We start from the raw sequence: 23,583 nt of genomic DNA on the forward strand, positions 1-23,583 counted from the left end.
TTACCATTGTTATGCTTATTATTATCGTTGTTATTGATGTCATCGTTGCTGGACAGGACAGAGAGAAATGGAGAGAGGAGGGGAAGACAGAGAGGGGGAGAGAAAGACAGACACCTGCAGACCTGCTTCACTGCCTGGGAAGCGACTCCCCTGCAGGTGGGGAGCCGGGGACTCGAACCGGGATCCTTCCTCCGGTCCTTTTGCTTTGTGCCACGTGCGCTCAACCCACTGCGCTACAGCCAGACCCCCTCGAGTTCTGTTACTATTCAATAAATATAGATAAGGAAAAAATGGGGGGTGGCAGATAGCACAACGGTTCTGCAAAGAGACTCTCATGCCTGAGGCTCCGAAGTCTCAGGTTCAATCCCCTGCACCACGGTAAACCAGAGCTGAGCAGTGCTCAGGTCAAAAACAAACAAGGAAAGGAAGGAAGGAAGGAAGGAAGGAGATTAACTACCCCCTCCACACACATGGTCTCACACTGGGTCCCCCATGGGGCCCCACCTCCAGCCCCGGGAACAGCCTTGCATGAGGAGTGTGGGCCCAGGTGACACTGGTGAGCCAGGCAGGGGGAAGTGTGCCCGCCGGGCGCTGCTGGCACAGAGGGAGGGGGTTTTTGCTCTGGGAGCAGAGGCGGGTGTGGCCCTCAGCACCCTGACCTTTGGGGTCAAGGGAGCAGTGCCCAGCCCCCATGTCGGGTGACACAGCAGATGTTTCCCCTCCCCCCCCCCCCCCCCCGCACCACCTCCTCCAGGGAGACTGCTTCAGGCTGGGCTGGATCTAGGAGCGTCCGTCCCCAGACTCCTCCTCTCTTCAGGGCCTGGCTGTGGGCAGGGGCCCGCTCCAGGGCAAGGGCAAGGGCAAGGGCAAGGGCAAGGCGAGTGTCCAGGGGAGGGGTGCAAGGGGTCTGCAGAGGGCGTGTGCCCCCTTGCAGACCCCCCCCCCCCCCCCCCCCCGTGGCCCTGGGACTGGCACAGTGCTGACCCATGGCTGGGACAGAACTCCGGGCCCTGAGGTGCCAAAGCTTTGCCCACAGCGCCCCCTGCCGGCTGCCCTGTTTGTCTGCCCATTTGTTTACTCACTAGGAGAGGCCGCCTTGAACCTGCACCTGCCAAAGCAGGGCAGCCCACCATCCCGTGAGCTATCCCGCTGGGCCGCCTACCGCCCGTCCCTGTGTCGGCACCATGAACACGCTGCTCCTGGTGGTCATTTTGTCCCCATGTTATTGGATAGGACAGAGAGAAGCTGAGAGAGGAGGGGAGATAGAGACGGACAGAGAGACACCCGCAGCCCTGCTCCACCGCCCGGGGTCCCCGCACTGGGCACTTGTGTGCGCTTAGCCCGGGGCGGCACACCTGCCCTTGTGACCCTCACACTCAGCATTTCCGCTCAGGCAGTCACAACCAAGCCGGGCGGGCGGCTGGAGCTCCCTTCCCACTGAGCCGCCTCCAGGGCCGCTTCCTTGATATCAAGATGTATGTATTCAGGAACGAGAGGATGAGAGGACGAGCGAAGCATCACTTTGGCACAGGAACTACCGGGGATCGAACCTAGGATCCCGTGCATGAGACAGCCACCCCCACACTGGATCTTTTTTTTTTTTTTTTTTAGAAGATTTATCTTTTTTTTAAAATCATTCGAAAGTTTAAAAAAAGTTATTTATTGGATGGAGACAGACACAAGTCAAGAGGGAAGAAGGAGACAGAGAGGGACAGAGACAGACGCCTGCCGCCCTGCCTCACCAGTCGCAAAGCTTTCCCCCCGCGGGTGGCGACCAGGTGCACCAGCAACACCCCCCCCCCGGATTTTTAAGCAACAGCAACAACAACGAGGGACAATATGATAAATAAAGAAACAACTCTGGGCCGGCCGGGGCAATGGGGCACAGCCCTGATTCACTCTGGGAGGCAGGCGGTGCAGTGGTTAGAGCGCTGCGGCGCTCAGGGGTGAGGTCCTGAGTTCAGTCCCCGCGAGGCATGAGCCAGAGTGACGCTCTGAATCTTAAAGAAACAAATAAACAGGAGCCGGCTGCGGGCGTGTCCGGGTGAGGGCGGGTGATAATGATCCAGGATGGGGGCCCGGCGGCGGCGCACCTGGTCGAGCGCACACAGTCCAGGGCGCAAGGACCCGGGTTCAAGCCCCTGGTCCCCACCTGCAGGGGGAAAGCTTCACAACTGGTGGAGCAGGGCTGCGGGGGTCCATGTCTTTCTCCCTGTCTCTATCCGATAAAATAACGTGCAAGGACAAAGAGCCCCGGTTGGAACCCCAGGCCCCACCTGCAAGGGGGAAGCTTTAGGAAGGGTGCAGCAGCTCTGCTGTAGGTCTCTCTCTCTCTCCCCTTCCGTCTAGATTTCTGTCTCTCCCCAATAAGTAAATAACAAATACAGTAAAGCCCACACAGCACAAGATGCAGGTTCGAGCCGCTCCCCCGAGCCCCCCCCCCCCCCCCGCCCCCGCCTGCAGGGGGAAAGCTTTGCAGGGCTGCAGCTGTCTCTCTCCCTCTCTATTTCTCTGTCTCTATCCAATAATAAGTAAATGAGTAAAGATAAAAAAATATTTTTAAAAAAGGAAAGTAGGGAGCCGGGAAGTGGCGAAGTGGATTAAGCGCGCGTGGGGCGAAGCCCAAGGATCCCGGTTTGCGCCCCCGGCCCTGCAGGTGTCTGTCTGTCTCTCCCCCTCTCTGTCTTCCCCTCCTCTCTCCCTTTCTCTCTGTCCTATCCAACGGCGACAAGAGCAATAATGACAACAACGATAAACAACAAGGGCGACAACAAAAAAGGAAGATTGTAAATAAAGTAGAATACATTAAAAAGGACAGCAGAGCTCTCCCACTACAGGCCCTGCGATCCAGGCTCAGCCCCCAGCAGTACCTGTCTGCATCTCTCTCTCTCTCCTAGGTGGTAAATAAAGAAGATATTAGAACAACAACAACAACAACAACAACAACAAGAAAAAGCGGAGGAAGGCAGTCCCATGGGGCAGGGTCCTCCACTGCGTCCACTCGGCCGGTCTCTGCCGTCGTCCTCCCAAAGGCCGGACGCCCGCGGCAGCGAGGGCGCAGCTGCGCACCCAGGAGCGCCCCAGGCGGACCCGCACGCACTTGGCCACTTTCCGACCTCTGGCCGCCGCCGCCTGGGAGTCTCCGCCTCCCGCCTGGCTGGACCAATGAGAGAGCGCGGCCGGCGGGGGCGGGTCCGTGCTCCACCTGTCCGAGGTGGCGGGCATACCCCGAGGGCCTCTCGGAGTCGCACCCGCGCGGCCCCGCCCCCCTGTCCCAGATGGACGTCAGTCCAGGCCAATAACAGCGGGCCGGGGGCGGGGCCCAGCGCCGGCCAATCACCTCTCAGGACACGCAGCACGAGCCAATGGGAGACGGCGGCCCGTGGGGAGGCGGGGCGCTCAGGGACCAACGGGCGGGCACGTTGGCGGCGGGGGGCGGGGCCGCGGCGGGCCGTGCGTCGGGGCGCGCGGCGGCGCAGGGCGGTAAACAAGATGGCGGCGGCGTGCGCGGCGCGGAAGCGACAGGCGACCCGGGGCGCCCGCCCGTGAGGCAGCGGCGGAGGCGGCGGCCAGGAGGCCCGGGGGGTCTTGCATGGGCGGGGGCCCCGCGCCGCCCCGCCCGCCTCGCGCGCGCCCGCCCCCCGCGCCGCCGGCCGTTGAGGGCGCGGGCCGGCCGCTCGCTCGGGGGCCCCGGCCGGGCGGGGTCGCTTCCGGGCCGTCCCCCGGACCCCCGAGCCCACCCGCCCGGCCCGGCCGGCCCGCGAGCCCGGTCCGCTGGGGATGGCCGGCCCCGCCGGGAGCCAGCGGCCTCGGAGCCCCGGACGATGACCTAGCGCCCCGGATCGCTCGCAGCCTCCCGCCACCCGCCCGGAGCCCTCGGCGAAGCCCGAAACCCCGCCGGGCGGCCTCGGCGACCCCCGGGAACCCGCCCGGCGACCCCGGCATCCGCGGAGACCCTTGACGCCCGCGGGGATCCCCGAAACCCGCCCGGACACCCAGGAACCCCTGCACACCCGTCCCGGGGCCCTCGGGGGGGCTCCCATCGGGGACCCCCCCGAAGACTCCCGAGTCCCGTCGGGGGCCTCGGGGACCCTCTGCAGGACAATCGCCCCCGGGGCTTCTGCTCTGCTGCTTTTTCTTCTTGTGTTTCTTTTTTATTTTTGACTTTTTTCATTTCTCTTTTGTGGGGTGGGGCGGGGGGAAGGGTGTTTGACTGGCTTGGTTTTTACCGGGGGACAAGGGGCTGCGGAGAGGGGGACACCGGGGAGGCCCGTCCCCGGGGGCGGCGGCGGCGGCGGCGGCATGGAGGTGGCCGAGCCGCCGGCGCTGGGCCTGTTCCCCGAGGGCGAGCTCATGTCGGTGGGCATGGACACCTTCATCCACCGCATCGACTCCACCGAGGTCATCTACCAGCCGCGCCGCAAGCGGGCCAAGCTCATCGGCAAGTACCTGATGGGGGACCTGCTGGGCGAGGGCTCGTACGGGAAGGTGAAGGAGGTGCTGGACTCGGACACCCTGTGCCGCCGCGCCGTCAAGATTCTCAAGAAGAAGAAGCTGCGGCGTATCCCCAACGGCGAGGCGAACGTCAAGAAGTGAGTGGCCGGCCGCCGCTGACCTCCACGGGGAGGGGCGCGACTGGGCTCCCGGGCCTGCACGCCTGAGGGGCGCCCGGTGTCTGGGCGCGGCGGCGGCGGGCGGGGACCTGCACGGCCTTATCGCCCGCCCGCCGGCCGGGGCTCGGCTCCAGAGGGCTTATCCGGCCGGCCGGCCGGCGGGCGGGCGTGACCTTGGACGGGCGGGAGTTGTTGGGATCAGCTTTCACTCTCCCGGGGGAAGGGGGGGCTCGGGGACCCCGGTGGGCGTCCCGCTGTCACCCCCCTGCGGGGAACGGGGCCTGGGGCCCAGGGGGTGGGCAGGCAGGGCCCCCTCGAGCGGCTTTCTCCCCGGCAGACCTGGCCCGGGGTGAGTGGCCTGTCCCTCCCCGGGGCCGGCAAGGCTCCCTCCACTCCACCTCTCTGGGGCTGCCCCCGCCACCCCCGGCCCGGCAGGTGGAGGTGGAGGTGGAGGTGGAGGTGGGGGCGCGGCCACCCCGCGTCCCTGTCCAAAGTCAGTGCAGAGCGTGACCTCAGCGCGGCCCGGGAGCCCCTGGCCTGGCGGTGCCCTGCTGCAGACCCAGCCGGCACCCTGGGCCCCTGCCCTGCCCTGCCGGACCGGGACGGCTCTGCACCGGGAAGTCCCAGAAAGCGCCTTGAGGGTTGCACAGAACCTGCTCGGGGTTGCCACAGGCTCCGGTTCCTTCCTTTTCTTACCGGGGTGTGCTCTGGGGTGGGGGGCGGGGAACCGTCGTGCGACCTAGGGCCAAAAGGGGCGCCAGGGCGCAGGGCGCAGACGGGAGGCCCTCCCCGTCCTCGCTGCAGTGCCCCGCCGGCCCCGGGCAGGGAAGGCCCTTCCCCCCGGTTATTTATAGAGAGCAACGGCCTGGCCGCACCGCCGAGACTGGAGCTGGCCTGGGCCCGGAGGTTTCCGCCCATTTATAGCGGGTAGAGGGACACCCACGCCGAAGCGAGGAGGGGACGGTGACACCCCGAGGCTCCGGCCTGACCCCCGCCCCCTACCCTCACCCCAGGGAGATCCAGCTGCTGCGCCGCTTACGCCATAAGAACGTCATCCAGCTGGTGGATGTGCTGTACAACGAGGAGAAGCAGAAGATATATCCTGGGGGCGGGGCCTGGGGAGGGGCGGGGCCTGGGGAGGGGCGGGGCGGGCCAGCGGGCGCAGCTCTTCCTTAGCGGCGCACGTATATGGTGATGGAGTACTGCGTGTGCGGCATGCAGGAGATGCTGGACAGCGTGCCCGAGAAGCGCTTCCCGGTGTGCCAGGCCCACGGGTGAGCCCCTCTCCCGCCCCGCCCCGCCCCGCCCCGCCCACCCGCCGCTCAGCCCGGCCGCCGCTCAGCCCGGCCCCGCCCGCAGGTACTTCTGCCAGCTGGTGGACGGGCTGGAGTACCTGCACAGCCAGGGCATCGTGCACAAGGACATCAAGCCCGGCAACCTGCTGCTCACCACGGCCGGCACGCTCAAGATCTCGGACTTGGGCGTGGCCGAGGTGTGCCCCTGCCCTGCTCGCCCGCCCGCCCCCCCCCCCTCCGCCTTGCCCGCGCCGACCCTGCTCCCTGCTCCCCGCAGGCCCTGCACCCCTTTGCGGAGGACGACACCTGCCGCACCAGCCAGGGCTCCCCGGCCTTCCAGCCCCCCGAGATCGCCAACGGCCTGGACACCTTCTCTGGCTTCAAGGTGGACATCTGGTCAGCCGGGGTGACGCTGTGAGTGCGCCTTCCTCTCCCCTCCCCGGGGCGGGGGCGGGGCGGTCCACCCCTCCGGCCCCTGGCCGCTCACCGCGCCGCCTTGGGCCGCAGCTACAACATCACGACGGGCCTGTACCCCTTCGAGGGGGACAACATTTACAAGCTGTTCGAGAACATCAGCAAGGGCGACTACACCATCCCCGGCGACTGCGGGCCGCCGCTGTCCGACCTGCTGAGAGGTGAGGCCGCAGGGCGGGCGGCGGGGGGGCCCCAGGGGCGCGTCCCAGCTGTGGGTTCTCCGCAGGGATGCTGCAGTACGAGCCGGCGCGCAGGTTCTCGCTGCAGCAGATCCGCCAGCACAGGTGAGGCCGGGCCGCGGGCCGCGGGCGTGGGGGGGCCGGCGCGGCAGCACTGACCGCCCGCCCGGCAGCTGGTTCAGGAAGAAGCACCCGCCGGCCGAGGAGCCCGTGCCCATACCGCCCAGCGCCGACGGGCAGGACCGTTGGCGGGGCATGACAGTGGTGCCCTACCTGGCGGATCTGCACCACGGTGACGACGAAGACGACCTGTCCGACCTGCAGGACGGCATCATCTACACTCAGGACTTCACGGTGCCCGGTGAGGGCCGAGGGGCGGCCGCGGGGCGGGGGCCGCGTCACATGGGGCTGAGGGGTGGGGGCCCGCGTCACGTGGGGTCACCTGGTCTGAGCTCTGGGTGGGGGTCCCCTCCTGCACCGCCCACACTGCTGGGCTAGGGGGGCGGCCCTGACTGCCGCCTTACCTCCTCAGGTGGCCCAGAGGAGGGCGGTAGCGAGGACGGGGACTCGCAGCACAGCCAGGGCTCGGCGCGCTCCGCACTGGACTCGGCGGGGCTGCCGGGGGACCCCACGGGGGACCCCTAGCCCTCGCCCGCCCCTCCTGGGGCTCAGGCCGCGCCTCATAAAGCTTTGCCAGAGCCTCCGCGGTCCTGCTTCCTTTTGCGCGCCTCGGCCTGCTGGCCGGGGTCGGATTCGAAACTCAGGGCACTGGCTGCAGATGCCTTGCGTTGGGGTCTCCGAGGGTCTGGGAGCGCCAGGTTCGCTGCCTTGAGACCCTGGTGGGGCAGGCCCGAGGTCTGCACAGTGAGGGTGCCAGCAGCCTTGGGTGGGGCTGCGCTAGGTCCCTGTTCTGGGTCGGGTGCGGGGCTGAGGGTGCGCGCCCGGTCCCGAGGAGGTCATCCCCACTGTGCCCAAGGACAGGGAGGGGCCCAGGGTGCTGCCCGAAACCTGGGCCGGAGAGGCCTCCTCGGCGAGCCGCCCTGGCGCGGGGCGCGGCCCCGCCAGCCTGCCGGTCCTCTCGCCCAGGACAGGTCCCAGAGGAGGGCGCTGCACAGAGCCGGGGCACCCTGCCCAAGGCCGTGTGTCTGAATGGCACAGAGGCCCCACCGAGCGCCAGGCCCAAGGAGCGGCGGCCCAGCGCCCACGGCGCTCGCAAGGCCTGCTCGGCCGGAAGCAGGATCCGCCGCCTGTCGGCCTGCAAGCAGCAGTGAGGGCACAGGTGGGCCTTGTGGTCGGCTGGGGCGGGGGCACGCTGCAGGCCGGGTGCTGACAGGCCGCCCCTCCAGCCCCGATCCAGGTGCCCAGGCCAGCTGTACTTTCATCAGCCGTGGCCCACCCCCATCCTGGGAGGTCGCCCGGGGTCCCCGAGGACAGGGCTGGGGACAGCGGGGCCACCCGCGCACGGGGCTCCCTGCGGACTTCGCAATCCTGAGCTGAGCCGGCGCCTGGAGGAGGCGGCCCAGGCTGGGCAGCCACCACAACGCACTTTACTCCTACACACTGGTCCCCGTCTGTCATCGCCTCCAGGAAGCCCGCCGGTGCTGCATGGCCGGCGTCCAGCCCGTGGCCACCTTCTGTTTGTTTGGGGTTTTCTCCCTTTTTTTTTTTTTTTTTTAAGAAAAAAAATAAAACAGGTGGATTTGAGTTGTGGTGGTGAGGCACTCCCAGAGAAGGCACGCAGGCTGAGTGTGCGGTAAATATTTATCTCAACCGGGAACCGAACACGCAGCCCAGGGGCCAGCGTGAAGCTGCGGAGCACGGCTGCTGGGCTTTTGGCAATAAATAAAGCTGGGGCTGGGACCTGGGCCTTCAGAGCCTGGGCCTGGGTGGCCGCCCTCAAGTCCAGGGCGGCAGGGGCGGGGCGCCGGCATGCGGGGCAGGGCGGGCGGCGGTTATTGCTCGGAGGGGCGGCGGCGTGGGCTGTGTCTGAGCACTGCCCCGAGGTAGCAGCTCCGAGGTCGGGGCAGGCTGCCCTGGGCCTGGGTCCGAGCCTGTACTCGCTAGTTGGCCGGGTCCTCCGTGGTCCTGGAATGGGTCTCCCATGGTTGTGCGTGCGACCCCAGGTACCCTGTGCGCTGGTGCCATCCCGGGAGGGCAGGAACTGCTGGCTAGGCCGGGCTGTGGTCCGGAGATGTGGGCGCGGGCGCCACGGCCAGTGCGGGTGCAGGTGCCGCAGCGGGCGCCCCAAGGCGTGCGGGGAACATGGAGTCGTCCAGGCGCACGGCCAGCTTGTCCAGCAGCGGCTCTCGGGGCCCCGCGCCCGGGCAGCCCCCGCCCGGCTCCTCCTCGATCACTGTGATGGTGGCCCCCGCGGGGTCGTCGGGCAGGCGGCCGTCGGGCGGGCAGTCGACGCTGTCGCCGCGGCGCAGGGGCGCGCGGGAGGCGCGGGGGGCCCCAGGAGGGGCGGCGGGGCGAGCCCCCGGGTCGCTGTGCTGCCGGCCGCGCGGCCACTGCTTGCGGGGGTGCGGGTGGGCGCGCGCGCGGTGGCGCGGCTGCGGGGCGCCATCGAAGTGCGGGTCGTGGCGCAGGAACTCGTGGAAGAGGGCGTCGGTCTTCTCGTCCACGCTGTAGTCGCGGCGCGGGCGGCGGGGCCAGGCGTGGGGGCTGCTGGGCGGCGCGGGGGTGTCGGGCACGGAGCAGCGCCGGTCGGGGGCGCCCAGGGGCCCGTCCTCGCCCGCGCCCCGGCCCTCGATGCTGGCGTAGCCGCTGTCCATCTGCAGCAGGCGGCGGGGCCCCGTGTCGCCCTCGGGGCCTGTGGTGCGCGGCAGGGGTGGGGCGGGAGGTGAGGCGGGCGGGAAGGCAGGCGCCGGACCGCCGGAGCCGGAGCTGTCGGCGCTGCGCACCGAGTCACGGTCGTTGCCACTGCTGCTGTGGTCGGAGGAGGCGGCGTGCAGCTCCAGCGAGGCACGAAGGCTCCAGATGTCCTGCACCGGGGTCTGGGGGGGCTCGGGGCCCGCCTCCCGCTCGCCGTCCTCAGACTCCTCCTGCCGTGCCTGCGGCTCCAACCCCAGGCCACCGCTGTCGGGGGGAAACTCGGGGCTGGCTCCCCCCGCGGCTCCCGCCTCCGCCGACACTAGCCTACGGGGCGGACGGTGGCCGTCAGGGTCCGGCCGTCCTGGACTTGGAGGGCGGCCCTCTCCCGGCGCCGAGTGCCTACGCCCCATCCCCACTGCTCTAGAGCCCGGAGGGCTGCCCCCCCCCCCCCCAGGAATGCCGAGTTAACAGGAGCTGCCTCATGGGTCCCCCACCCCGCCTGGGTGCAGGGGCCTGCAGGGTAGACCCACACCCCAGTTCTGACCCCCGTTCTGCCCAACCTGCCCTTCCTTACCCAGCATTCCTGGCCTCCGCTGGTCCAGGCTGGAAGGGTCTCCTAGGCCACCTAGAGGGGGCGGGTGGGGGCGGCCCGAGGGGCCCTAGCACCTCTATCTACTGAGAGATACCTGCGGAGCGCGGGGGCCGGGCCGGCGGGGGCCGGGAGGCCTCGGATGTACTTGAGCGTGTCCCCCTCGGGCTCCGTGCTCTCGCTGGCCGCTCGCTGCCGCTGGAAATGGTGGCGCTTTGGGGAGCCTAGGGGTAGGTCGCAGCCTTGGGTGCTGGGAGCGCCTCACGGCCCTGGGCCCCCATGACACACCCCCGTGGCTGGGGCGCAGACACAGCAAACAGGTCCTGGGCACCGGTGTCCGCTCCCACCCTGCAAGCTCATCCCCACCCCGGCCCCCCTTCAGATTCAGGCAGGAGACCCCTGGCCCTCTGGATGGGAGGCGAGAAGGGTTTTCCTAGCCGTCAGATGCCCCCCTGTCCCCCGGGGCTCACCCCGTGTGTCCAGGCTGGAGGCCCGCTGGCTGGCCTCCAGCTTCCACTTCTTGACCCTGAAGTAGGGGCTGGCGCCGTCCAGGCTGGCGTGGCGCCGCAGCCGCGTGAAGAACTGCAGGACGGGCCCCGCGCCCGCGCTGGGGCTCCCCTCCCCGGGCCCCGAGGCCCCCGGCCCACCAGGTTTGCGGCTCCGGGCCGAGTCCAGCTGGGTGGGGAGAGAGCATCTCAGGGCCTCGGGCCGGGTGCCAGGTGCTGGCCGGGTGTCGCTGGGGGCCGGGGGCGGGGGAGCCTCACCGAGGAGGCGTCGCCGGAGCCGCTGGACGCCGAGGGGCTGACGTGCACGTCGGTGCTGCTGCCCGCGGCAGAGTTGTAGGGGTCACCTGGCAGGGCGGAGCTGGGGCCCCCGGAGCGGCCGGTGAGGGCCTTGCCCGCGGGCTGTGGCCAGCAGGGCGGAGGAGGAAGAAGCAGCGACAGGTCAAAGAGCTCCAGGCCGGCCCCCGGCCCCCCCCGGCCGACGCCCCCTCACCTGGAAGATGGCCTTGGGCGGGGCTGCGGCGTGGGGTGCGGCCTCTCCGGGGTCACACTCGTGGATGGTGACGATCTTCAGGGGCGGCAGGTGCAGGTGACTGAGACGGGCCTTCTTCAGGTGGTGGAAGTCGCCCTCTGTCAAGGTGTACCTGCCGAGCGGGCGGAGTGGCCAGCCAGTGGTGCGGGTCCAGGTGGGCCGGCAGAACCCCCCCCAGGCCTCGCCCGCCCATCGCCTCACCGGCGGCCCTTGTCCTGCGCCTTGTGGCCCTGCTCGAACAGGGCGGCCTCGTTGAAAGACACGCGGCGCCCAGTGCTGCTGGTGGACAGGAAGCGCTCGGTCTCCGCGTCCTCGGGGCACTCTGGCTCTGCCAGGACACAGTGGGCGGATGCGGGTGCGTGCCGGGTAGCTGGTCGGGAGACCGGGGCAGGCGGCCAGGTGTTGGGGGACACAGATGGAGGCAGGTGTTGGGGGACACGGATGGAGGCAGGTGTTGGGGGACACGGATGGAGGCAGGTGTTGGGGGACTCGGATGGAGGCAGGTGTCGTGTGGACAAGGATGGAGGCAGGTGTTGGGGGACACGGATGGAGGCAGGTGTTGTGTGGACACGGATGGAGGCAGGTGTTGTGTGGACACGGATGGAGACAGGTGTTGTGTGGACACGGATGGAGGCAGGTGTTGTATGGACACGGATGGAGGCAGGTGTTGGGGGACACGGATGGAGGCAGGTGTTGGGGGACAAGGATGGAGGCAGGTGTTGGGGGACACGGATGGAGGCAGGTGTTGGGGGACACGGATGGAGGCAGGTGTTGGGGGACACGGATGGAGGCAGGTGTCGTGTGGACAAGGATGGAGGCAGGTGTTGGTGGACACGGATGGAGGCAGGTGTTGGGGGACACGGATGGAGGCAGGTGTTGGGGGACACGGATGGAGGCAGGTGTTGGGGGACACGGATGGAGGCAGGTGTCGTGTGGACAAGGATGGAGGCAGGTGTTGGTGGACACGGATGGAGACAGGTGTTGGGGGATACGGATGGAGGCAGGTGTTGGTGGACACGGATGGAGGCAGGTGTTGGGGGACACGGATGGAGGCAGGTGTTGTGTGGACACGGATGGAGGCAGGTGTTGGGGGACACGGATGGAGGCAGGTGTTGGTGGACACGGATGGAGGCAGGTGTTGGGGGACACGGATGGAGGCAGGTGTTGGGGGACACGGATGGAGGCAGGTGTTGGGGGACACGGATGGAGGCAGGTGTTGGGGGACACGGATGGAGGCAGGTGTCGTGTGGACAAGGATGGAGGCAGGTGTTGGTGGACACGGATGGAGGCAGGTGTTGGGGGATACGGATGGAGGCAGGTGTTGGTGGACACGGATGGAGGCAGGTGTTGGGGGACACGGATGGAGGCAGGTGTTGGGGGACACGGATGGAGGCAGGTGTTGTGTGGACACGGATGGAGGCAGGTGTTGGGGGACACGGATGGAGGCAGGTGTTGGTGGACACGGATGGAGGCAGGTGTTGGGGGACACGGATGGAGACAGGTGTTGGGGGACACGGATGGAGGCAGGTGTTGGGGGACACGGATGGAGGCAGGTGTTGGGGGACACGGATGGAGGCAGGTGTTGGGGGACACGGATGGAGGCAGGTGTTGTGTGGACACGGATGGAGGCAGGTGTTGGGGGACACGGATGGAGGCAGGTGTTGGTGGACACGGATGGAGGCAGGTGTTGGGGGACACGGATGGAGGCAGGTGTTGGGGGACACGGATGGAGGCAGGTGTTGGGGGACTCGGATGGAGGCAGGTGTCGTGTGGACAAGGATGGAGGCAGGTGTTGGGGGACACGGATGGAGGCAGGTGTTGTGTGGACACGGATGGAGGCAGGTGTTGTGTGGACACGGATGGAGACAGGTGTTGTGTGGACACGGATGGAGGCAGGTGTTGTATGGACACGGATGGAGGCAGGTGTTGGGGGACACGGATGGAGGCAGGTGTTGGGGGACAAGGATGGAGGCAGGTGTTGGGGGACACGGATGGAGGCAGGTGTTGGGGGACACGGATGGAGGCAGGTGTTGGGGGACACGGATGGAGGCAGGTGTCGTGTGGACAAGGATGGAGGCAGGTGTTGGTGGACACGGATGGAGGCAGGTGTTGGGGGACACGGATGGAGGCAGGTGTTGGGGGACACGGATGGAGGCAGGTGTTGGGGGACACGGATGGAGGCAGGTGTCGTGTGGACAAGGATGGAGGCAGGTGTTGGTGGACACGGATGGAGACAGGTGTTGGGGGATACGGATGGAGGCAGGTGTTGGTGGACACGGATGGAGGCAGGTGTTGGGGGACACGGATGGAGGCAGGTGTTGTGTGGACACGGATGGAGGCAGGTGTTGGGGGACACGGATGGAGGCAGGTGTTGGTGGACACGGATGGAGGCAGGTGTTGGGGGACACGGATGGAGGCAGGTGTTGGGGGACACGGATGGAGGCAGGTGTTGGGGGACACGGATGGAGGCAGGTGTTGGGGGACACGGATGGAGGCAGGTGTCGTGTGGACAAGGATGGAGGCAGGTGTTGGTGGACACGGATGGAGGCAGGTGTTGGGGGATACGGATGGAGGCAGGTGTTGGTGGACACGGATGGAGGCAGGTGTTGGGGGACACGGATGGAGGCAGGTGTTGGGGGACACGGATGGAGGCAGGTGTTGTGTGGACACGGATGGAGGCAGGTGTTGGGGGACACGGATGGAGGCAGGTGTTGGTGGACACGGATGGAGGCAGGTGTTGGGGGACACGGATGGAGACAGGTGTTGGGGGACACGGATGGAGGCAGGTGTTGGGGGACACGGATGGAGGCAGGTGTTGGGGGACACGGATGGAGGCAGGTGTTGGGGGACACGGATGGAGGCAGGTGTTGTGTGGACACGGATGGAGGCAGGTGTTGGGGGACACGGATGGAGGCAGGTGTTGGTGGACACGGATGGAGGCAGGTGTTGGGGGACACGGATGGAGGCAGGTGTTGGGGGACACGGATGGAGGCAGGTGTTGGGGGACACGGATGGAGGCAGGTGTTGGGGGACACGGATGGAGGCAGGTGTTGGGGGACACGGATGGAGGCAGGTGTCGTGTGGACAAGGATGGAGGCAGGTGTTGGTGGACACGGATGGAGGCAGGTGTTGGGGGATACGGATGGAGGCAGGTGTTGGTGGACACGGATGGAGGCAGGTGTTGGTGGACACGGATGGAGGCAGGTGTTGGGGGACACGGATGGAGGCAGGTGTTGGGGGACACGGATGGAGGCAGGTGTTGGGGGACACGGATGGAGGCAGGTGTTGTGTGGACACGGATGGAGGCAGGTGTTGTGTGGACACGGATGGAGGCAGGTGTTGTGTGGACACGGATGGAGGCAGGTGTTGGTGGACACGGATGGAGGCAGGTGTTGGGGGACACGGATGGAGGCAGGTGTTGGGGGACACGGATGGAGGCAGGTGTTGTGTGGACACGGATGGAGGCAGGTGTTGGTGGACACGGATGGAGGCAGGTGTTGGGGGACACGGATGGAGGCAGGTGTTGGGGGACACGGATGGAGGCAGGTGTTGGGGGACACGGATGGAGGCAGGTGTTGTGTGGACACGGATGGAGGCAGGTGTTGGGGGACACGGATGGAGGCAGGTGTTGGTGGACACGGATGGAGGCAGGTGTTGGGGGACACGGATGGAGACAGGTGTTGGGGGACACGGATGGAGACAGGTGTTGGGGGACACGGATGGAGGCAGGTGTTGGGGGACACGGATGGAGGCAGGTGTTGTGTGGACACGGATGGAGGCAGGTGTCGTGTGGACAAGGATGGAGGCAGGTGTTGGTGGACACGGATGGAGACAGGTGTTGGGGGATACGGATGGAGGCAGGTGTTGGTGGACACGGATGGAGGCAGGTGTTGGGGGACACGGATGGAGGCAGGTGTTGTGTGGACACGGATGGAGGCAGGTGTTGGGGGACACGGATGGAGGCAGGTGTTGGGGGACACGGATGGAGGCAGGTGTTGGTGGACACGGATGGAGGCAGGTGTTGGGGGACACGGATGGAGGCAGGTGTTGGGGGACACGGATGGAGGCAGGTGTCGTGTGGACAAGGATGGAGGCAGGTGTTGGGGGACACGGATGGAGGCAGGTGTTGGGGGACACGGATGGAGGCAGGTGTTGGGGGACACGGATGGAGGCAGGTGTTGGGGGACACGGATGGAGGCAGGTGTTGGGGGACACGGATGGAGGCAGGTGTTGGGGGACACGGATGGAGGCAGGTGTTGGGGGACACGGATGGAGGCAGGTGTTGGGGGACACGGATGGAGGCAGGTGTTGGGGGACACGGATGGAGGCAGGTGTCGTGTGGACAAGGATGGAGGCAGGTGTTGGTGGACACGGATGGAGGCAGGTGTTGGGGGACACGGATGGAGGCAGGTGTTGGGGGACACGGATGGAGGCAGGTGTTGGGGGACACGGATGGAGGCAGGTGTTGGGGGACACGGATGGAGGCAGGTGTCGTGTGGACAAGGATGGAGGTAGGTGTTGGTGGACAGGGATGGAGACAGGTGTTGGGGGATACGGATGGAGGCAGGTGTTGGTGGACACGGATGGAGGCAGGTGTTGGGGGACACGGATGGATGGATGTAGGGCTGTTCGGACAGCAGCCAGGGGGGGCCTGCAGGGGCTCACCTGGGGCGGCGTGCGGGCCTGGGTCCAGGTAGGCGCCAGTACCCTTCTCCAGCTCCTCCAGGGCTCTGGGGGGGAGGGGCGCGGTGGGGGCGGGGCTCGAACCCGCTCCCCGCGCCCCGCCCTGACTCCTGTGCGCTCCTCCCTCGCCCCCGCGCCCCTCACCTGTGCGGGCGGCGCCCGGCCCAGCAGCGGCGGCCCAGCAGCAGCGCGCCCGCCAGCACGACGAGCGAGCCGGCCGCTAGCAGCGCGAGCAGCAGCAGCAGCAGCAGCGCCGAGCGGTCCAGCGCCGGGTCGGGCTCGGCCTGGGGGGGCGGCAGGTGGGCGGGTGCCGGCGCCCCTCCCCGCGCCCCCCTCCGCGCCCCGCACTCACGGTGGGCCCCGTGGCGTTGTCCCATGTCGCGGTCGGGGCCACGGTGGCGGTGGCGGCCTCGGTGGCCACGGTGGCGGTGGGCTGCATGGCGGCGGCGGCGGCGGCGGCCGGGCCTGGAGGGGGAGGGGGCTGGCTCAGCGCCTCCCGGGTCCGGGGTGGGGGGGAGGCGGGGGCGGCCGGTCGCCGCGGGGGCGCGGCGAGGACCCCGCGGGCGGGAGCCGGTTCCCATGGCGACGCGCGGCCGCGGGGGGGGGCGGGTTGCCGGGGAGCGCGGCGGGGGCGGCGGGCACGGCTGAGGGGCACCTGCGGGCGGCCCCGGGCCCCGGGTCCCGGGCCGGCGAGCGGGGTGTCCTGGGCGCCGCGGCCGGATGAGCTGGGCAGCGCAGTGACCTCCCCGCAGCACCGAGTGCCGGCGCATCCCCGGCGGCCGCCCGGCTGTTGGCGGAGACGCCATCACGCCCCCGGGGCCTCCGAGGGAAACTGAGTCCGGGGAGGAGTGGGCAGGGGGTCCCCCAGGCCGCACTCCGCACCCCCGCTCCGTCCCTCCCGCCGGCGGGGCTAGGTCCCGGACCCCGGGCCCCGGCCTGCGCGCCCCGCATCCCGCGCCCCACCCGCTCGCCTACCTGGGCGGCCCTGGGCGGCGGCGCTGCTCCCGAGCCCCGGCCCCGAGCCCGAGCGCGGCGGCGGGCGGGGAATTTATGAATGGGGCGCGCGGCGCGGCGCGGCGGGGGCGGCGGGCGCAGGGGGCGCGCACGTGACCGCGTTGGCGGCGGGCCCGCAACGACCCGCTCGATGCCGCCGGTGCCGCCCGGTCCCGGCCGCAGCCGCCGCCGCGCGCGCCCGCCGCCGCCTCCCGGGCCTTCCGGTGGGGGCGGGAGGCGGGGCCTGGGCGGGGCGCCCCCTGGGCGGCTGCGGGTCCCAGGGGTCCGGGGCGCCCGCCTCCCTCCCGCACAGGGCACGATGCGGGTGGCGGGCCAGTGTCCCCACCCGCCCGGCACCGAGGGAGGTCGGGTGGCCTCTCCGGGCCTCCCCCAGCTCCGGGTTCGGCCCGCCACGCGCTCCCACCTGCCCCCGCGCCCCCGTCTCCCTGGGGTGCCCGCACGGACGCAGCGGGTCCCTGCACCCCCGCCTGTCGCATCCTCACCCCCAGCCCGGAGGCCCAGAGGACTGGGGGTGACCCCAGCAAAGGGGCCAGGGGCGCGCCCCGGGAAGCAGGGTGGGGTGGGCGGGCCCCGCAGCCCGCAGCCCGCAGCCAGCCGGGGGATAGGGGGCGGGGACCCTGTTGGGGGGCAGCTGGCCCCGAAGAGCGCCCCTGCGGTGGGGAGGGGCCCCCACTCCAGGCCACGGCGCCAGGGTGCCGTTCGGGGTGCGGGTCTTGCGGGCGGGCCGCCCTCAGGTTGGGGGACCTGACCCCGCGAAGCGTTGCGTGGGGAGCCCCTGAGGCCTCCACTGGGACCCGGGTCAGGCCAGGCGGGGGTGCGCGGGGGCTGCTCCCCGGGGTGCCCCGCCTGGCGGCACGGGGACGGGGCCCATTGGGAATTGGGGTCAGGTCTCCCGATGGGTGCGGGAGCTGGAGGCTCGCTGGGGACACGCGGCCCTCGGACACTCTGGGGGTCCCACGGTCCCTCCCGGCCGGCCGGGCGGGGGCTGTCACCGGGCGGGGCCCGGGTGGCGGGAGAGGGGGGCGCGGGGGCGGGGCGCAGACGTCAGCATAGCGAGCGAGGCTGCGCCGGCTGCGGTGACGTCAGGGGCCGCCCGCGCACGCGCACCGCGTCAGAGGCTCGCGGGGGCGGGCGGCAGCACGTGTGCGGGGGGCGGGCGACCCCTGGCGGCCGTGGAGGGCACCGCAGCCGGCCGGTGACAACTGATCTACCCCCGGGGGCTAAGGAGAGCTGGCAACAGGGCTGCACTGCAGGTGCGGAGTGAAGCCAGAGAACGTCTGCGGGTGCGGTGCGGAGGAACAGGAGGCACACGCGCACGCACACGCGCACACTCACACGCACACCCCTTAGGCCGGAACCGTAGGGGCACAGGGCGAGGTGCCTAGCCAGGTGTCAGGTGTTCTTTGCTTTTTAATGTTTGATCATCTTAATTATTGCATAAGGACAGCCAGCAATCGAGAGGCAAGTGGATGATAGAAAGACAGGAGACCCCTGCAGCCCTGCTTCACCACTTGCAAAGCTCTCCCCCCTGCAGGTGGGGACCGGGGACTCAAACCTGGGTCCTTGTGCACTTCGATGTGTGTGCTCTTAACCAGGTGAGCCACTGACTGCCTTACGTTTCATATTTAAAGATTTTTTATTTATTGAATAGAAACAGAGAAATTCAGAAGGAGGGAAGGAAGGGGGGGAGGGAGGGGGGCCCCGACCTGCAGCTCTGCTTCAGCACTTGTAAGCGGAGCTTGAACCTGTGCCTTTGTGCACTTAACCATGTGCACCACTGCCCAGCCCCCTAAAGAGATTTATTTAATTAGAGAGACAGTGAAAAAAAGAGTGGAAAGCAGAGCATCACTCTGGGACCCGTGAGCCTAGCAAGACCTACCTGTGTGCCGCGGATGCCTCCCCCCTCGGGGGCTGCCCCCGCCGCTGCGGCCTGTCCTCAGGATCGTGCCCAGGGCCTGGTGGGTGGGTGCGCGCCCGCTAGAGTGCACACGTGGCCGTGTGGGAGGACCCACGAATCTTTTTATTTTTATTTTTATTTATTGGATAGAGACAGCCAGAAGTTGAGAGGGAAGGGGGTGGTAGAGAAGGGAAAGAGACCCCTGCAGCCCTGCTTCACCACTTGCAAAGCTCTTCCCCTGCGGGTGGGGCCTGGGGGCTCGAACCCAGGTCCTCCAGCATTGTGACATGTGCACTCAACCAGGTGTGCCACCGCTCAGCCCCCAGAAATCATTTAAATAACAAAAAAGAATAATAATAAAAGGGAGGAATGGCCATGGGGGAACAGTGGATTATAAAGGTGGATAAAATGCGCCCCAGCTCAGCCGCTTAAAGCAGCATCGGACTCCTGTCTGGCCTGTCACCCCCACCCCAGGCCCCCGAACCTGCAACGCCAGTTCTGAGACAGAATAATGGGCGTTCTTCCGCTCCGCACAACAGTGACTTCATTGTTTTTAACTTTTATTTATGTATTACTGGATAGAGACAGAAATTGAGAGGGAAGGAAGGGGGACATAGGGAGAGAGACAGAGACACCAGCAGCCCTGCTTCACCAGCCCTGAAGCTTCCCCCCTGCAGGTGGGGACCAGGGGCTTGAACCCCGGTCCTTGTGCGCTGTAGTGTGTGCGCCAACGGTGCCTTCCTTTTACTTCTCCTGGGGGCTCCATGTGTGTGGGATTCCACGGTGCTTACAAACTGTCTCCCTTAGCCCAGAAGAGTGAGGTTCCACCGCCATGAAGTGAAGGTTTCCCTGGTGCTTGATGCTCCTGTATGGTGCTGGGGGCTCGAACGGGGGTCTCCACACGGGCTAAATGTGCACCGTGGGTGACCACTCCCCCTGCCTCCCCATTCTTGTCTAGACAGAGACTGAGATAGGGCAGGGTAGACAGCAGAATGGTTCTGCAAAGAGACTCTCCTGCCTGAGGCTCTGAGGTCCCAGGTTCAATCCCCAGCACCACCGTCAGCAGCCAGAGGTGAGCAGGGCTCTGGGCTGTCTTTGCACTTGCACCATGTGAACTTAACATGTGCCAATACCCTTCCCCAGGCTCTCTCTGTATCTTTCTGTATCTCACTGTTATTAAAATAAAAATGTTGTGGTCCGGGAGGTGGCGCAGTGGATAAAGCATTGGATTCTCAAGCATGAGGTCCAGAGTTCAATCCCCGGCAGCACATGTACCAGAGTGATGTCCGGTTCTTTCTCTCTCTCTCTCTCTCCTATCTTCATGAATAAATAAATAAAATCTTTAAAAAAATAAAATTAAAATGTTTAATATTTATTTTTATTTTCTAATCTTTATTAGACACAGCTAGAAATGGAGAGAGAAAGGGGTGACAGAAGGAGAGAGAGACCCCTGCAGCCCTGCTTCACCACTTGTGAAGTTTTCCCCCTGCAGGTGGGGGCCGGGAGCTCGAACCTGGGTCCTTGTACCCTGTAGCATGTGCGCTCAACCAAGGTGCGCCACCACCTGGCCCTTATGTATTTATTTATTTACTTCCTTTTGTTACTCTTGTTTTATTGTACTTATTGTTGTTATTGATGCCGTCGTTGATGTTGGATAGGACAGAGAGAAATGGAGAGAGGAGGGGAAGACAGAGATCCTTAGGCCAGTTCTTGCACTTAACCTGCGCTTAACCCACTGTTAAAATATTTAACGGAGAGAAAAAAGAGACAAAGGCTGGGGAGACAGCACAATGGTTCTGCAAAGAGACTTTCATGACTGAAGCTCTGGTCTCTCTCTCCTCTTTCTGTATCTCTTATTAAAATAAATAAAATATTAAGAGAGGGAGAGGGAGTCGGGCGGTAGCGCAGCGGGTTAAACACAGGTGGCACAAAGCACAAGGACCAGCGTGAGGATCCCGGTTCGAGCCCCCTGGCTCCCCACCTTCAGGGGAGTCGCCTCACAGGTGGTGAAGCAGGTCTGCAGGTGTCTGTCTTTCTCTCCCCCTCTCTGTCTTCCCCTCCTCTCTCCATTTCTCTCTGTCCTGTCCAACAACGACATCATCAACAACAAGAATAACTACAACAATAAAACAAGGGCAACAAAAGTGAATAAATATTTTAAGAAGGAGGAGAGACTACAGCTCTCCATCTGTCATGTGCCCGCCTGCCCTTGTGCACTTGTGGCCTCCAGAATTGGAACCTGGGTCCTCGGGTCTGGTGAGGTGTGAGTTCCTCAAGCAAGCCATCTGCAAGCCACTCTTCATTTTGACTTTTTTAAAATCTTTTTTAGGGTCTGGGTGGTGGCTGAGCCCACATGCTACAATGTGCATGGACCCAGGTTGGAATCCCCGGTCCCCACCTGCAGGGGGAAGCTTCACGCGTGGTCTAGCAGGGCTGCAGGGGTCTGTCTCTCTCCCTCTCGATTTCTGGCTGTCTCTATTCAGTAGACGGATGATGATGGTGCCAGAGTGACGTATTTGCGAGAGAACCGGATCGTCACTGGCACCCGAGGCGCTGGGGTTGGCCGTGCTGGGCTCTGACCAGGCGCTCAAGGTCTACAAGCGAGGTCTGAGCTATCCCCGACCACAGACCAGGAACCTTGATATCCCCCTGCTAGTTACTTTTTTTTTTAATTAAAAAATTTATTTTTCCCTTTTGTTGGCCTTGTCTTTTTTTTATTGCTGTTGTAGTTATTTTTATATATTTATTTATCCCCTTTTGTTGCCCTTGTTGTCTTTTTATTGTTGTAGTTATTGTTGTTACTGATGTCGTTGTTGTTGGATAGGACAGAGAGAAATGGAGAGAGGAGGGGAAGACAGAGAGGGGGAGAGAAAGACAGACACCTGCAGCCCTGCTTCACCAGGCAGATCTGAGCAGGAAAAATAAAAAATGTAAATAAATAAACAGACTTTCTTCGTGGTCTGGGAGGTGGTGCAGTGGATAAAGCATTGGAGTCACAGGCGTGAGGTCCTGAGTTCAATCCCCCGCCCCACCATCAGCGGTGCTCGGCGAAATAAATAAATACATAAATAAAATCTTTAAAAATCCTTATGGATTACGCTGGCGCACGTGCTGCCAGGGACGGAGCTCAGGACTTCACGTTGAGAGTCCAGCGCTTTATCCAGTGAAGCCCCCAAGTTGCTGGGCACGTCCCCGCCAGGTGAGCGGGCTCCCCGCGCTGCGCTCTCCCGCAGGAAGGCCGGGCAACCGCCTCTCCCGCGCTCCCCAACGGGCGGCCCGAAGGAAACTACAAGGCCCAGGATGCCTTGCGCCCGCGCAGCGCGCCACCCCCTACGTGCCGCGGTGCCCGCCGGGAACGGTAGTTCGCGCGTGCGCCCTGGGGCGCCCCGCGGCTCCCAGACGCCCGCGCGCGCCGCGCCGCCCCGCTCGCCCTCCAGCCGCCCGACCGCCGCCGCCCGACCGCCGCCGCCATGCTGCCCTCTGCGCTGCTCCGCCGCGCCGGCCTCGGCCGCCTCCTGCGCCAGGCCCGCGCCTACGCCGAGGCCGCCGCCGCCCCGGCTCCCGCCGCCGCTCCGGGACAGATGTCCTTCACCTTCGCCTCCCCGACGCAGGTGCGACCCCGTGACCCCGCGGGTCTCCGCGCCGGGCTCCGGGCCCCGGGCTCCGGCTCGGTCGTGGTGTCTCGAGGCCCCGCCCCGCGCCGCGCACTCGGCCGGTGCTGAGCCCCCGCGCACGCAGACTCCCCGGGTTCGGGCCCCGCGCCGCCGCCGCCAGCCAGAGCTCGGGAGAGAGAAGCAGGGCCTCCGCCGGCTCCATGATCCAGCCCCTACCCGCTGGGCAGCCCGCCGCCGGCCCCCAGCACCGGGCAGTGACCACGGCGCCACCCCCGCCCCGGCCGCCGGCCCCCAGCACCGGGCAGTGACCACGGCGCGACCCCCACCCCGGCCGCCGGCCCCCAGCACCGGGCAGTGACCACGGCGCCACCCCCGCCCCGGCCGCCGGCCCCCAGCACCGGGCAATGACCACGGCGCGACCCCCACCCCGCGGGTCGGTGACCCCCAGCACCGGGCAGTGACCACGGCGCGACCCCCACCCCGCGGGCCGCCCACCCCCAGCACAGGGCACCCCGAAGCTGACTCCCAGGACCCCGAGCTCCAGCCCAGCCCTGGTCCGGGGGTCTCCCGGGACTGAGCCGCGCGTGCTGCAGGCTGAGCCGCCCGCCCGCCCGCAGGTCCTCTTCAACGGCGCCCAGGTGCGGCAGGTGGACGTGCCTACGCAGACCGGCGCCTTCGGCATCCTGGCGGCCCACGTGCCCACGCTGCAGGTGCTGCGGCCCGGGCTGGTGGTGGTGCACGCGGACGACGGCAGCGCCTCCAAGTACTTCGGTGAGCCCCTGCGCACGGCCGGGAAGCCCCGTGCCCCCCCTCCGGTGCCCGCTGACCCCGCCTCCCCGCTGACCCCCGGCTGACCCCGGACTCCCCGCAGTGAGCAGCGGCACGGTGACGGTGAACGCGGACTCGTCGGTACAGCTGCTGGCCGAGGAGGCGGTGCCGCTGGACATGCTGGACCTGGGGGTGAGTGCGGCGGGCGGCCGGCGGGGGCCCTCCCCCTACCATGACCCCCTAACCCCTGACCCCCGCCCCGCAGGCAGCCAAGGCCAACCTGGAGAAGGCGCAGGCCGAGCTGGCGGCCGCCGGGGACGAGGCTGCGAGGGCCGAGGTGCAGATCCGCATCGAAGCCAACGAGGCGCTGGTGAAGGCCCTGGAGTAGGGTGCGTGCGTGTGGGGCGAGGGCGTGCGGGTGCGGGTGCGTGCGGGGCGGTATGGGGAGGGCGGGGGCGGTGGGCGGACCTGCTGACCTGAAGACGCCTCTTCTCTCCGCTCCTCTCCCTGCAGAGCCCCGCTCGGAGCTGCTCCCGCGTGGCCACCCCCTCTGCCTGAATAAACCCGGAGCCCTGCCGCTGGCTGCTGTTTTCCTTTGGGGCCGACGG

The 23,583-nt window shown here is 66.8% G+C and overlaps 4 protein-coding genes across 18 annotated transcripts in view; 2 read left to right on the forward strand and 2 right to left on the reverse strand.

The window, feature by feature from the left end:
• Positions 1–4,304, reverse strand: part of LOC132535622 (collagen alpha-1(I) chain-like) — a 20,460-nt gene extending 16,156 nt beyond the window's left edge. The window contains exons 1-3 of the mRNA XM_060182227.1: positions 4,230–4,304; positions 3,228–4,094; positions 2,993–3,153 (exon numbers count right to left, since the gene is read on the reverse strand). Of these exons, the coding sequence (XP_060038210.1) occupies positions 2,993–3,153; positions 3,228–4,094; positions 4,230–4,304 (1,103 nt within the window). The remainder of the gene's footprint in view (positions 1–2,992; positions 3,154–3,227; positions 4,095–4,229) is intronic.
• Positions 4,175–8,435, forward strand: STK11 (serine/threonine kinase 11). 11 transcript variants are annotated; one of them, XM_060181471.1, is made up of 10 exons: positions 4,176–4,592; positions 5,627–5,710; positions 5,798–5,887; positions 5,973–6,105; positions 6,186–6,322; positions 6,416–6,543; positions 6,609–6,666; positions 6,735–6,922; positions 7,653–7,840; positions 7,908–8,435. In XM_060181471.1, the coding sequence occupies exons 1-10, from the start codon at positions 4,303–4,305 to the stop codon at positions 8,316–8,318; spliced, it is 1,707 nt and encodes a 568-aa protein (XP_060037454.1). In that variant the 5' UTR covers positions 4,176–4,302; the 3' UTR covers positions 8,319–8,435. The 11 variants fall into 11 exon arrangements, with proteins under 11 accessions (XP_060037459.1, XP_060037454.1, XP_060037456.1 ...); XM_060181473.1 differs by having other exon boundaries at positions 7,653–7,828; XM_060181472.1 differs by having other exon boundaries at positions 6,744–6,922.
• Positions 8,305–17,753, reverse strand: CBARP (CACN subunit beta associated regulatory protein). 4 transcript variants are annotated; one of them, XM_060181467.1, is made up of 9 exons: positions 16,658–17,753; positions 15,827–16,147; positions 15,665–15,729; positions 11,201–11,369; positions 10,961–11,111; positions 10,729–10,869; positions 10,435–10,639; positions 10,062–10,188; positions 8,305–9,699 (listed from the first exon to the last, which is right to left on the reverse strand). In XM_060181467.1, the coding sequence occupies exons 1-9, from the start codon at positions 17,170–17,172 to the stop codon at positions 8,730–8,732; spliced, it is 2,664 nt and encodes an 887-aa protein (XP_060037450.1). In that variant the 5' UTR covers positions 17,173–17,753; the 3' UTR covers positions 8,305–8,729. The 4 variants fall into 4 exon arrangements, with proteins under 4 accessions (XP_060037450.1, XP_060037451.1, XP_060037453.1 ...); XM_060181468.1 differs by having other exon boundaries at positions 11,201–11,327; positions 16,658–17,187; XM_060181470.1 differs by lacking the exon at positions 16,658–17,753 and having other exon boundaries at positions 11,201–11,327; positions 15,827–15,966; positions 16,035–16,145.
• A 4,265-nt stretch (positions 17,754–22,018) lies between these two features.
• Positions 22,019–23,583, forward strand: part of ATP5F1D (ATP synthase F1 subunit delta) — a 49,371-nt gene continuing 47,806 nt past the window's right edge. The window contains exons 1-5 of one of the 2 annotated variants that reach the window (XM_060181497.1): positions 22,019–22,204; positions 22,825–22,978; positions 23,079–23,167; positions 23,241–23,372; positions 23,489–23,552. In XM_060181497.1, the coding sequence (XP_060037480.1) occupies positions 22,064–22,204; positions 22,825–22,978; positions 23,079–23,167; positions 23,241–23,363 (507 nt within the window). In that variant the 5' untranslated portion in view covers positions 22,019–22,063 and the 3' untranslated portion in view covers positions 23,364–23,372; positions 23,489–23,552. Of the gene's footprint in view, positions 22,205–22,824; positions 22,979–23,078; positions 23,168–23,240; positions 23,373–23,488; positions 23,553–23,583 lie in introns of those variants that run through there. The other variant, XM_060181496.1, reaches the window with a different exon arrangement.

The sequence above is a fragment of the Erinaceus europaeus genome, chromosome 23 (assembly GCF_950295315.1).
Source record: "Erinaceus europaeus chromosome 23, mEriEur2.1, whole genome shotgun sequence".
Classification (NCBI taxonomy): Eukaryota; Metazoa; Chordata; class Mammalia; order Eulipotyphla; family Erinaceidae; genus Erinaceus; species Erinaceus europaeus.